The sequence below is a fragment of the Mastomys coucha genome, unplaced genomic scaffold (assembly GCF_008632895.1).
Source record: "Mastomys coucha isolate ucsf_1 unplaced genomic scaffold, UCSF_Mcou_1 pScaffold8, whole genome shotgun sequence".
NCBI classification, from domain to species: Eukaryota; Metazoa; Chordata; class Mammalia; order Rodentia; family Muridae; genus Mastomys; species Mastomys coucha.
The window spans coordinates 21,887,318-21,901,862 of NW_022196914.1; the positions used below are offsets into that span (position 1 = coordinate 21,887,318).

The window sequence follows — 14,545 nt, forward strand, 5'->3', positions numbered from 1 at the left end:
GGATGACAAAGGTTCTAGAGGCTTCTGCTTAAAGACTTTTGAGATGCAGAGTCCTCTGAAGGAGAGAGGACTAGGATCCCCCAAACAACAGTAGAGCAAAGAGCAGTTACAGTATCTGTCCCCAAGAGTCCTTTCCTGTGTGCCTCTGCTCAATGGGTTCTTACACCACAGGGATGCCTTCCTCGCCCCCATCCTTACTCCCACGCGGGTCTCCGCTTGGCCCACCGCGCCCCCACCCGGCCGGTGTCTCGGAATTCCCTTAGACCCACCCAGTAACGGTTTTTGGATCGGCAGCTTCCGACCCCTCCCCCTTTTCCTTTCTCAGTGGAGCCGCGGTAGCGCGCGCATCTGAGAGGGGCAATCCGCCCCGGAACCGACGTGAGCGACCCGGGGCGGGGTTAGTGGAAGCGGCCCAGGGATCCCCCAGTTCTAACAGGGTCTTCTCTGCATCCCACACCTCCCTCTCACGCACGACTTGCCCACCACTATCCCCCAGTTCCGCGCTTGTTCCCAGCCTTCTTGCCCAGCTCTGCGCTCCTCCCCGCCTCCCACCCACCCCCCGCGCGCCTGGCACGCGCAGCCGAACTCGGCGCCGCCTCCATCAGAGCCGAGCCGGCGGCTCCGCTGAACAGCCGCCTCTGCAGCCGCCGCGCCGGTCCTCCGCGTCCTCTCCTGGTCCCGCCCTCCTAGTCCCTGCTCCCCGGTTCCCCTTCCCACCCTTCTCCCTCTTCCGTCTCCAGCTTCCCCCTGCGCTCTCTCTGGCTGCAGTTCGCGCCCAGCCCGCCACCGGGCGGGCAGGAGGACAGCGGCGACTCCACCATGAGCGGCGAGGGCAGCAAACGGTCTAGCCGGGCGGACAGCCTCGAAGCTGAGCCACCTCTGCCCCCGCCGCCTCCACCTCCGCCTCCGGGAGAGTCAGCCCTGGTCCCCACCTCCCCACGCTACCGGCCGCCGCTCCCCGCGCCTCTGGAGCGCATCGTAGGGTCGAGCGAGCCGCCGGTAGAACTGGTCCCTCGGCGCAAGGGCGCGGGAGAGCCTCTACCGCCGCTGCCGCCGTCTCTGTTACCCGGCGACCAGGAGGTGTCAGCGGCGGGCGACTCCTGCGAAGGTCCTAGGCGCCTTCCGGAGGTGAAGCTCCCCGAGGCTGCGGCGGGGAAAGGCAGCCCGGGGGAACCCGAGGCCGGCGCGTGCGGGGAGGACGAGCGGCGAGGCACCGGAGACCAGCCCGAGACACGCTCCGTGTGTAGCAGCCGCAGCAGCAGTAGTGGCGGCGGTGGCGACCAGCGCTCGGGGCATCAGCACCAGCACCATCAGCCCATTTGCAAGATCTGCTTTCAGGGCGCAGAGCAGGTAAGGCCGGAGGGACCCCAGGTCTGCAGGCGGTGTGCCCTGGACTCGGTCCGCAAGGGTAGAGCTTTCAGCACCGCGGACAGCGCACTCCTCACAACTGAGCCTTCCTCTCCAGTTCTCTTTCTGAGAAGGCAGTTAAAGTGTCCAGGTGGCCAATACAGGAGTAAATTGACCTATCCCTTTTCTCCCTACCTTATTTTGAAGTCATGTACTCCTAGCTACTATAATGGCAACATCATTAAGCCTTTCTTGTGAATTACTCAAAGGATTTTAGTTTATAAGTAGAATCAAGCCTATAGGATGCAAAGGCAAAGTCTTTTTTTTCTGTTAATGTATCCAGAGAACTTAGTCTCAAGAATACAAATGAGGCTGAGGATAAATCATGCTATATAAATACCAATATGAGGTATGTAATACCAATATGCAATACCAAAAGAGGGTGTTTTTTATTCCAAATTTTTAATGAGAAAGATGCTACAGTTCTTGCAAAAGGAAATACTTGAAAAGGAAAGGTATTTTAGCCAGTTGATGTCCTTGATGCTTTGTTAGGAATGAATTTTTAAAATTATAAGCATCGCTAGAGTCACATGCTAACTTCCACAAGAATCATCACGCAAGGGAAATGATAATGCATCTCACTTGCAAAGTGTGTGAAAACATTAGCTTTAATGTCTTTGAAAGTTAGGAAGTTGCATAAGAATATGCAGGCTTTCAGGAAATAGTGCCCCGAGTCAATATTTATGATGCTACATTTAGAAAAAGTAAAAGCGCAGACTACTATGAGCTGCTTTATGCCGTGCACTTCTCCTTTAGCAATGATTAAGAATAACTGCAGAGGAAATGCATCTGACCATCCACTTAAAAGTTATTAAAGAGATTTAATAGTAGAGCTTTTCCCCAAGGGCATTGGGGTCTATATCTTGCAGACATTTTGTATGTCAGTAGAACATTTATGTCATAACTCTAAGCACTATCTTAGAAATAGTTTTTTAAGACTTTAGTATCATTCCCATCAGAGATATAAAAATTTAATTTGGTTTTCTGGGATAGATCTTGATGCTTGTATCCTTCTGGGTAAACAGAGGAGATGGAAAAGAAATCGAGCTTAGGGTTTTTAAGTGGAGGCAGAAACACAGATGTTCACAGCGGCCTGCTTCTTCTTTTTTCAGGGTGAGTTGTTAAATCCATGTCGGTGTGATGGGTCTGTTCGGTACACACATCAGCTGTGTCTTCTAAAGTGGATCAGTGAGAGGGGCTCCTGGACCTGCGAGCTGTGCTGCTATAGATACCACGTCACAGCCATTAAAATGAAGCAACCTTGCCAGGTAGACACAATGCTTACTCTTCCAGGAATAATTTTATTAACATGGGTACACTTGAATTGTTTTTTTTTTTTTTGGCTTAAACAGTCTCCTTAATGCTACTTAAGAATATTTAATGCAAGTCGCAGTAAGACCAAGATGTAGAATTTGTAGGTTGTGCTTAGAGAAAGCTGTGACATTCTTTCTGAGAAACTCCAAGGGCATTTTAACCAAATGATTTCCTTTGTAATTTGTTATTTACTGATTAAATTATGCCGAGTTCTGTTTCTTAAAGGCTAAGTTGGTAAAAATGAATCCACATGAGTCTGTTTTATTAATAAGAGATGCTATACAGCTTATTTAGCAGACATTTTTGCATTTTTAAACCATACCTAGCTCAGTTTATGGAAAAGAGATGCAAATGAAATGGCTGTTTACCAGTGCAGAAACTTCCAGTTGAATCTCTCAGCTCAACTCTAAGCATTCTTCCTGCTTACATTTTCTGTTCCATAAGAGTTTTAAAAATTTTGTCCCCATTAATTCTTGGTGCCATTCAGTTACATACGGGACACAGGCATGTTCCCTGTAGCTGTTCTCTGTAATGCTGCTGAAGTTCTGCATAGTTTCAAATCTTTATGTAAAATTACAGTGACACAGTATCATAAGTATGCAGTTAAATGGCTCCCTCCATGCCCACCACAATAGGCTTCTCCTCCTGCCCCCCATCTCCTTATTTTTTTTTCTGGGTGGAAGTGACTCAAGTTCTTTGAATAGACTGATGGAATATCAAATACAGAATATTAAGAAGATAGCTTAGAGGAAAGTGGGGAAATATGTAACAGAGATCTGGCAGGAGATGGAGCAGAGATACAACAACCATGAAAAAGGCAATGGAAAACTTGAAAGGAGAAACATCATTGAACCTAATGGCCCTCACTACTAGGCTTGCCCATGACCACTAGGCCTGCCCATGACCACTAGGCCTGCCCATGACCACTAGGCCTGCCCATGACCACTAGGCCTGCCCATGACCACTAGATTTGGCCATGACCAAACTCAATTTACATTGAGCTATATAACATGCATGGCACTGTAATGTTTCTAAAGGAATCCAGAATGTGAATTATTATTACATTAATAATTTAAATGTCTTAGTATTCAATTGGTACCTTATATGCAATTAATTTGCATCTCTGAAATTTGTATTTAAGGCATGATTAGCAATCATGAAATGAAAAAGGGAATTTTCTCCACCCTGGGCTTACAAGTTTCTTGAAAAGGGGAAGCTAACCTAATGATAGATATGACCACATGGAAGTCAGTCACAGACTTTTTCCAGTTCATGGATCAGTTTATGCTGTCCTGAAAAACAGTTGAATCCATGTCCAAAGGTCATAGCCTGGTTGACAATGTTGTATCTATGATAATCTTATGAACAAAATACAGAGAAGCTAGACATAGGAACTTTTTCTCACCAGTAGTGAGCCTAGAAAAACATGTGGAACTACAGCAGAAAGTTAGGTATTTCAAAAAGTTTGAGAGCTACTATATTTTCATTCCTTTTGAACATTAATTTTGCAGTAAATAGAAATAGGCTCCTTATTAACAGTGAATAGACACAAAAATCTAGGGCAAATAATACTATTTATAGTAATTGTAAATCTATGGCAAGAGGAATTTATGCCCTTAATATCATTAATTTAAAAAATAATCAATAATTATTTTAACAAAAGCAATTCTCTAAACATTTTTTTCTCAGAAAATCAAAATCCTCCAAATTAACCTAATACTACTAATGTATTTAAAGTTATATATATATATATATATATATGATATATGATCTGTAACATTATCTTATTAATACTCTGAGATAGATAGTAATATTTAGAAATAAGGTTCATGTATGTTACACTAGTACATTGTATCATGCCAGAGATGAAAGAACTTTGAAGACTACATTGAATGCACATAAAGCTTGGTACTCATTTTTTTGAGGTATTAGGGACTGACCCAAGACTACACACATACATAGCAAATGCTCCACCAAATCCAAACTGATTGAGCTGTACTCCAAATCCAAGCTTGATAACCTTACCCAACTGAAATTGGCAACAAAGGCTTAAGAATGGGCTCTTAGAACCCAGATGAAGAGACACAACTTCGATCCCAGCCTGTCATTTGTGTTATAGAGGACCCACAACCTGAGCATTCACGCTGCCTCTTAATGTGAGGTCCTTGGGAGTCATCAGTCATCATTTCCATGTTCTTATGGCCCTGATACAAAGCCATATCCCCTTGGTGTTAAATCAGACAGAAAGCCTATGCATGGCTCTTCTTTTCCTAGTCTAGCACTCTGTTTCCTAAGAATAAGGTCCTGTCATGACTATGAGCAGACAGTTCACTGGACTAGAACAGAATAGAGAATAAAACTGAACACAGACATTTACTGAGCATTTAGTCTCTGCCCGCCTACTTTTCTAAATGCCTTGCACACACAGATACCACTATTTAGTTTTTGTAACATACCAGTAATCTGATCAATACTGTTATCTCGACATTACACAATGTGAAACTGGAACACAGCCAGTCTCTCCTAAGGATATATCTAGATTCTAACTCAGTCAGCCTGGCTTCAGGGCCTGTGGTATTAAGTGAGAATGCTGGGAAGTTCACTTTAGTCTTCTGCTAGCCTGTCTTGATGTCTCAGGATGTTCTATGAGTTTTCCTATGAGGCAGGCAAGGGCTAGTGTTTTAACCAGCTTTCTAAGAAAAAGTAGAAGGTCTTTTTCTGTATAACAAACCTTCTAAATTCTTAGAGACTTAAACAGCTAGTATAACTTATTACCTCATGACAGTCTGTATTTTGGCTGAGGTCAGTGGGAAGCATTGTTCCACAGAAGGGATTACCTGGAACTGTAATCCAGAGGTTTGGCCTTATCAGCATCTTCAATGACTTGCCTGTTTGACTTGTTCTTGGTGGTGGCTGTTCATTGGGGCTCAGTTCCTTTGGTACCTCAGTTCTCCTACCACATCCTGTGCTTCTAGCACAATGAAATATGTTTTTTTTATTTGAGGATGCAAATTGTCACTACAAATGTACTAAGACTTGACCTTGGATTTCATTCTGCTGCATCCTCTTATTTAAAGCAAGTTTAGTCTGACTGATTCAAGAGACATGCAAACTGACTCTACTTCTGGAAGCTGACCTGCCTTTAAAGAAAGATCATTTTTCCCATAATTCTCAGGAGAAAGTGTCCAGTGTGACTCACATCCCTACCCTGATCTCTCTATTTGGTCTTCCTCAGGTCCACGTGGACCAGTAGGCATTGCTGTAACTTTCCTCTCTGGGGCTCTGAGCTGAAGGAGGCTATCAGTCCATGGAAGCTTGACTTGCCCTTGCTGCTTGATGCATTCTATCAGGCACTTTCTAGGACTTTTTTTTTTTAACATCATGTCTTCCTTATTGGTCACTGGGAGATGGGAACAGTGAAGTTCAAGGAGCAGGTAGGCAGGAAACAGACACATGTGAACAAAACCTGCCACAGAGTGCCTCACACACATGTGAACAAAACCTGCTGCAGAGTGCCTCACACACACATGTGAACAAAACCTGCTGCAGACTGCCTCACACACGCATGTGAACAAAACCTGCCGCAGACTGCCTCACACACACATGTGAACAAAACCTGCCGCAGAGTGCCTCACACTTTAGTTTTACTTGTTTCTCTCTCATCAAATGCTCCCACTTCCCTTCTGTTTCAATTATGCTCAGTGGTAGAACCTCAGAGAAAGTGAGGTTTACATTTACATTTACATCTTAATTGCTGCATCATTAGTAGTAGGAGTGAAGACACTTGAGGCACTTAAAATGCATTTACCTTCCTCCCAACTTGCAGAGTCTACTTATTAAATGATACATTAGATGGTATATTATTAAGTGATGTATTTATATATCATTAATAAACTAAAAACATTTGATGAGAATACTATCTAAAATTTATTTCTCTCAAAAGTATTTTAGAATTGTCTTAAAGACCTTCTTTCAGACTACCTATTTTTTCTAATCTGCTGTATTTAAATAAAACTTTTGATAATACAAAAAAAAATAAATATAATGTCCTTATATCATTATTATATTCTTTTTTTTTTTGTGTGGGGGGTGCGTTTCGAGACAGGGTTTCTCTGTATAGCCCTGACTGTCCTGGAACTCACTCTGTAGACCAGGCTGGCTTCGAACTCAGAAATCCACCTGCCTCTGCCTCCCAAGTGCTGGGATTAAAGCTGTGCGCCATCACCGCCTGGCATTTTTTTTTTTATTATATTCTATATATCATTGTTAAATGATGTATTAATGGTATTTTAAGAGTAAAAGCTAATTCTGTCTTGAAGCCCATATTATGTCTGAAAACTGAGATGCTTGAGCATATAAAATGACATTTACCTCAGATATGTTGGTGACATTGTAAACTGGCAAAGCAATGTTGTAGCTTTTGAGTGATATCTGTGATATGTAGTTTTGTGGGGTCACATTTACTACAGTGTGCCATGTGGGACACTGTATCCTTGATATAAAACTTGGCCTGCAGTGCTTCCTTCCAGATAGGAAAGCATATGAGAAGTCCCAAGAACAATGTTAATGTATATACAAATTAACTTATACTTACTAGTTTTTAAACTTTATTTTCTTAGTGTGTGCCTACGTGTGTGTGTGTGCATATGTCACAGGATACTTATGGAGGTCAGAAGACAGACCACTTGTGGCAGTTGGTTCTTTCCTATTGGCCCTGTGAGTTTTGAAGATCAAACTCAGGTCATCAGGCTGGGTAGCAGGTGCCTTTAGCCTCTGAACCATCTCTCTAGCCATGACATCTTTGAAAAGGAGATGAAGATGGCACCTATGCCATATCATAGTTTGAGGATTAATGTCCTAAATATACATGGCATGCTTAGAGTGGTTCTGTCTCCCTTTGGTCTAGCATGCTTAGAGTGGTTCTGTCTCCCTTTGGTCTAGCATGCTTAGAGTGGTTCTGTCTCCCTTTGGTCTAGCATGCTTAGAGTGGTTCTGTCTCCCTTTGGTCTAGCATGCTTAGAGTGGTTCTGTCTCCCTTTGGTCTAGCATGCTTAGAGTGGTTCTGTCTCCCTTTGGTCTAGCATGCTTAGAGTGGTTCTGTCTCCCTTTGGTCTAGCATCTCTGTTACCTTTTCATCCTGCTGAGAAAACAGGGCTTTGGCCCCTCTCCTTGTTCCCTTCTCTTTACTGTCATCATTGCCCTCTTTCTATATAGTTCTTTAAGTTTTATTTTTAACTAATTAATAATAGCTATATAAACACCCAGGGTATTAAGAGATGTTCTAGTGCATAGATACATAGTATAATGGTTAAACAACCAGCTGATGTATTCACATCACATATTTAACATTTTTTTTTGTGGTAGGATTATGTAGCCAGGCAATGGTGGCGCATGCCTTTAATCCCAGCACTTGGGAGGCAGAGGCAGGTGGATTTCTGAGTTCAAGGCTAGCCTGGTCTACAACCAGGGCTATACAGGGAAACCTTGTCTCAATAAAAGAGAAAAAAGAAAGAAAGAAAGAAAGAAAGAAAGAGAGAGAGAGAGAGAGAAAGAGAGAAAGAAAGAAAGAAAGAAAGAAAGAGAGAAAGAGAGAAAGAGAGAAAGAAAGAGAGAAAGAAGGAAAGAAAAAGAAAAAGAAAAGGATTATGTAAAATATGAAAAGATGGTATTTTAGCTCTTTTGAAACATCCAGAGTATTGTTGAAACTACTCCCTGCATCTAACTGCAGTTTGGTACCCTGTGACCACTGTCTCCCCTTTCCCATACTCCACCCCTAGCCCATCCTCTGATAACTGCCATTCTGCTGTCTACATGTAATAAATCAGTATCTTGTGGATTCTTCACACAAGTGAAATCATGTGCCATTTAGTACCTTATTCCAGGCTTATTCCACTTAATATGATACCGTTAAGCTACACCCGTATTGTGGCAAGTAATGGAGGTTCTTGTTCTTTTGGCTTTTCTCCCTCTAAGACAGAATAGTGTTCCTTTATATATACACGTCGTCTTTTGTGGGCGTGTAGGCTTTGTATCCTGGTGATTGTGAATTCCATAATCTGTTTTTTTTTTTTTTTTTTGTTCAACATTGTTCTTCACCTACGTTTTTGATTTTTATTTTTTATTTTTATTTATTTTTTTGGCAAAATATCTCCCAGTTTCTAACTGAACCCATTATCATACATTATTAATAAATCACTATTTTTGAAAGCACTCCAGATGTCCCTCCCTGTGAGTCTAATTTATCTCCATCTTGAGTCGTCTTGTACTTGAAAATCTGAGGTTTAAGAATTTTCAATGTGGTTACTTCACAGGACAGCTCTACTCAAAGTTAGAGAACTATTGTGAATTTGTAGTTTGAAGTGGCCACCACTGGGTAGAGAACATGTGACCAGTCAGTGGGAAGTTATGGAGTCTGACTTAAGCTTGTTGAAGGGTAATGACACAAGGTGGCCTGCCAGAGCATCACAAGACAGCCATATCAACAGGTAAATAGCCACCCCTTCCCCAACTCTCATCCCTCCTCTGTCGCCTTTACCTTGAAGAGAGGCAAAAGTACTGTCTCCCTGCCTTGTCTACCTGGGCTTGCATGCGGGCCAGTTTTAAAGCATTGGACCCCTTGCCATTTTATTTTACTCACAGTCCCTGCTGCTTTTCCTTTAAATATTCATAATCTACTCTGAGCCACAGGTCCTCTCAAAGCTGTAGGAATAATGTGCAAGTCTTTCACAAAAGGTCAGGGTCGCAAAGTTATTTTTCAGTTTTAAGTCCTTGTTACTAAAATCCTGCAATTCCTCACAATAGGTACAAATTAGCATTATATGTAATATATAATAAATCACTATGTTTGAAAGCACTCCAGATGAGAAGCACTCCAGATCTTAGACATCATTCTCAAGTCCAACTTCTAGACTGTTTTGTAAGGCACGTCTAGATCTCATTACTTTCTTAAATGAGGTATGAAGGGGATATTTTCACCTTCATGGAATTTCACAGTATAATGCACTAGGAGAAGCTGATGAATTATCTCTAAAACTTACTGAGATTTTGAAAGTTTATTAATAAAACTCTGAAAGCGTACTCCCCATCAGCCTGGCACAGACTTCCTTGGAAGCATCTCCAGTGGTGACTTCAACACACCCATGTGCACATAACCTTGTCTCACTTTCACTTGTTATCTAGCTGTTGATCTTGCTATCCTTTCCAGTGGGTTCAGTGGGTAGAGGAGGAACTGAGGCAAAGATTTTCGTAAACATGTCCAGTGACAAAAAAGATGATGTTCAAATATCATATTTCATAAGCTTATGCTGGTATAACTTGTAGGCAACTAAAACTGCCAAGACAGTCTCTCTTCCTTAGATACTTTTGGTTTTGGTTCCTTTATTCACTCACTCTCAAGGAGTGTGAATCTGCATTTCACTCATTAGACCTGATTGGTGACTCTGTTAAATGGCATCTGTAGATGAGCTTTGTGTTCTACTACAGTCATCACGCTTACAGTACAGCACTGTATTCTGCTGGTTCTCCAAGCTGTCCAAAAGTTAGATGGCTCTGAGACAGGAGGGATGGGGGAAAGGTAGTGAGCATCTGGGACTTCATGTATCCTGGTGCTTCTAAAAGCCTGCGCAGGGTGAGGGTGGAAAGCAATGTGCATCATGTAGATGATACCTTCCAGAAATTTCCTTCATATATACCTCTGCTTTTCCACATTTTGTAGTTGTTTTAGAATGAGTCTTCCCTTTGTTTTGATATTTTTTCTCCTCTTTGCTGTCTGTGCCTGTTCACCTAGCTGCCTCTAGGAGAAAGGATCTAGAGTTTAGGTGTGGGCAGATCTGTCCCCCCAAACAAGTTACGGGGGTGGAGAATATTTGAGTAAAGACCACAAACATAGTTCCAACATATCTTCACTTGATACCTGGTTATTTCAATAAGAAGGCTAGAATAGAAAATTCATTAAGCTCTGAGGGTCATTGTGACGATTGTCCTAGCTGAGAAACAGCTGCAGATAACTGTATTGATGAATAGACATGACTGCATTCCAGAGAAGCTTCACTTAACAACACCAAACTTTGAACTTCACTCAATCATGATGTTTCAAGAAATGGGATTTCAAAAGCAGTTACAGAGCTGGATCTGGCCCATGGTGTTCAACGGTAGCTCAAGCAAATGGAAGCCTGATGTGGACTTGGGTATTTCTTAGACAATCATATGGGCAACATGCATTAAGTTTTAATGTTTGCATTAAGTGGGGTTGTGATTAACTTATTTAGAAGATGGTATCAGTCCAGCTCCATAAAAGTATTGACTATTACTACTGACCATTTCTAAATACTCAAACCATTGTCCTTACCAAATAGTTTCTTAGTTGTTTCAGACCCCAAGGGTGGTTTCTGTCTCATCAGATGGAAAGCAGGGCCACAGAATCCCTCAGTATTGGAGTAACTGGCCTCTCACCTTGGTGAGTCCTGGCACGCATGTGCAGAGTGCTAGTGGGCCCATCCCTACACAGATCCTGCCAGTATCTGCTACTCACCAGCTGTCTACAGTTCTGACATTGAATTCTTTCAGTTTCCTTAGGGTTTCTAGAATAGGGCAGGAATAGTGATGACTGGAACAAGCTTTAGAACAAATCACAGAATGCAGTACAACATTGCTTTCTGGTTAGTCTGTGACCATCCGATGAATATTGGATAAGATATTGATAAGAATGAGTGAGTGGGTGAGTGTTTTTGGACTGCTCTAGAATCACAGAAGTCCTGTTATTTCTGGAGTGAGACTCTGCCTTAAGGAATTATAATTGTTCTCATTTCCTGAGTACTGGTTTTCTGCTTGGTGGCTGCTCGTTTTCCACATTCTTCTTAGATATACTAGCAGTGAGATTCAGAATATGCCTGGACAAATGTTTTCAGTTTTCCAGACCATAACAAAAAACCTCAACAATAATAGAGAGATCAAATTTTAAAACCGAGAGAGAGAGAGAGAGAGAGAGAGAGAGAGAGAGAGAGAGAGAGAAGAGAGAGAGCACACAAGCTTCCAGTGAAATATAACTATTCTTTTAAAAACTTAAAATGTCATGGAAAAAGACTTAGTAATTGCTACCGGTAACATACTTTCTTTCTTGAGATTGTCACTGGTTGAAGGGTTTCACATAACATCTGCTCAGGGAATTTAAATAATTTGTTGGAAATTTCACTATGGCTGCAAAGAAGCCTACTGGATATAAATTTTTGCTGTGAAATCTGTCACTTGACTGAGAACAAGGCTACATTATTCAATGTGTGGTTTGTATCATTATAATGTAACTTCAGAGATGATGCTTTTCAGCCAGTGGGATGCCACCCCAGCACAGGGGACTACAGCAAAGAACAGGCTCTTTCCTCCTTGCTCATTTCCTGCTTTGCCTTGCCTGTGGCTTTGCTGTGTTGTGACTAAAGGGGTCAGAACAAAGGAAACTCAGCTTCCTTCTATTCTTGGACCTTCTATGAGTAGAGAGGATGACTCGGAGGACAAACAGGGAGTACATCAGACCATTCAGAATAGTAGAGAAGGGCCTGATGAGCAGATAATCACCACAATTAGAAGTAAATGCGGGGCCAACTCAGGTCTCTGCTGAGAACATCTGTATCGTGGTTTGTGCTTTCCGTATCCTTGAACATCTGACAGCCTGTCCCCTGTGAGCACAACTCAAAATTCAACAGCTGTTCCATGTGATTTATGCAAATGAAGTTTGATATTAATAAAAGTGGACTGTAAATTGTTGTATGGGAGGATATGAAGGAAACTTAGAAACATGAACTACAGGCAAAGGCCATACAGGGACTTATCAAAGAGACATTTCTTATTCCGTCCATCCCTTAGATCTTACCTGCCATGCAAACTTCCATCTAATAGCTTACTCCTTTCCATTTTTTAATCTCCTCATGTTAGTGCATTTTGGTTGATGACACATGGGCAATGTATTCGAATTGGAACAATGGAACTTCTTTCCTTAATGCACCTTTTGTCTTGCTTCTCTTTTTAGCCAGCTGATTGTAAGTGGCCAAGAGGCATAATTCAGGCACAGGGATAGAGGAAGAGTGGGCTCCTCAAGTGTCTAGCTGTTATTCCAGGAGCTCCTGGGCACTCCTTTGCTATATATGGTCTTGCAGTTGTGCCAAATGGCTTCTTCCTCCTCAATTAGCATCATGACATGGAGCTTCAAAATAGTGTCGATGAATAGAGAACTATTTCAGGATACTTACGCAGGCTCACTGTGGTTTGTTGGACCTGTTGGAAAATATTTTAGGAAACAATGGCATCTTTTACAAATATCAGGGGGACTTTATATTTTTTGTGGAAAATATTTCCAAAGCTCCTGTATTACATTTACAGATTTTTACATAGGTATATTTAAATGGACTATTAGCAGCTTCTTCTCCTTCTTCTTCTTCTTCTTCTTCTTCTTCTTCTTCTTCTTCTTCTTCTTCTTCTTCTTCTTCTTCTTCTTCTTCTTCTTCTTCTTTTTAATAAAGTGATTGGAAACTTGTTAGTTGATTCAAAAGGAAGACAGGCTCTCTTTTGTTACATACTTGATTTTCCTTTGGTCCATCTCTTTCTTGCTTTTCTTAGCATTATCTTACTATTACTTTTTTATTATGGGGAAAAATGTTTGGGAACTTTCCAGCAAATGTTCCAATCTCTTGGGGAGAAAGGCACAGTGACGAAATGTGGTACAGTGTTCCCCAGAACAAGAACAGCCAGCCTCAGATCTAGAGGTTGAATCAGATGTTGTTTGTGCGACACCTCTCCAGCCTCCCACTGGGTGTCTTTCTGTCTTTCATGGCCGCCTATCTAGAATAGTACAGTAGCTCCTGTGGATTTTATTTCAGTTCTAGATGAATTGAGTAGTTTAAAGAAGTGAAAATAAAAGCAAATACATAAAATGCTAGGCTAGCCAACTCTACTACAAGGAACTTGCCTAAAATTTGTTGGGTAGCCTTAGGCTATGTGGTTCTATTGTCATGGAGTGCAAGACACATAGTACTAGAAATTTCTAAGTGATTGTCAAGGAAGAGTGGTGACTCTCCCTTCTTCTAGAACTCTCTTCCTCTGACCTGCTGCAGATGAGGCTGAAGGTTGTGTCCATGACAGAAAAGGACATTTCAAAAAGATTTTTGCCAGCTTTTTGTGACATGTTTAAGTTCCATTCCTATAAGCTGAAAGGATAAAATACCAGTGATTTCTCAAGTGTCCTCCATGGACACTTCAACATCATGGATTATTTATTAATGTGACAGAGCATGGTGATAATTTGGGAATGAATGTGTGCGGATTAATAGTGTCAGAATCTAGAATCTAGAATCAAGTAGGAGACAGCCTGTGCATATCTAGGTTAAGTTAAACTCTGGAATGTGTATAAAGCTGCAAAATTGAAGCTGGACATGCCAGGACCATGGGACCTCCTCTAAAGAAAGTAACAAGCTCAGTGTAGGGATGCTTAAGAGCTTAAGGGGTGCCACAGCTAGCAGCTGGAAGGGTGGGGATACAGATAATGTCATCAGGAGCTCAAGATGCTGGACATATAGCTGCAGGATTTGTTGTTTTCCTTGCTGGGAACTGGTATTGCTTTGGTCTGATCTTAGCTTTGCTCCATTCTTCCATTTTGGAACAAATTGTTATCTCTGTGCCACTATACACTGAAGGATACAATTTGGTTCTGATTGTGTTAAGAACTCACCGTTAAGATAGTTTGAGTTCATATATGAGACATGTTATTTGATCTGTTAAACAGGGCTGGAAGTGTTAAGGACATTGGAGACTTTTGAAGTTGTATTAATTAATTGCAATT

The 14,545-nt window shown here is 41.8% G+C and overlaps 1 protein-coding gene across 2 annotated transcripts in view; it reads left to right on the plus strand.

The window, feature by feature from the left end:
- The first annotated feature begins 315 nt into the window (after positions 1 to 315).
- The window catches only part of Marchf11 (membrane associated ring-CH-type finger 11), a 102,022-nt gene continuing 87,792 nt past the window's right edge, over positions 316 to 14,545 (plus strand). Inside the window, exons 1-2 of one of the 2 annotated variants that reach the window (XM_031360091.1) lie at positions 316 to 1,350; positions 2,520 to 2,675. In XM_031360091.1, coding sequence (XP_031215951.1) covers positions 820 to 1,350; positions 2,520 to 2,675 — 687 coding nt within the window. In that variant the 5' untranslated portion in view covers positions 316 to 819. The remainder of the gene's footprint in view (positions 1,351 to 2,519; positions 2,676 to 14,545) is intronic. The other variant, XM_031360090.1, reaches the window with a different exon arrangement.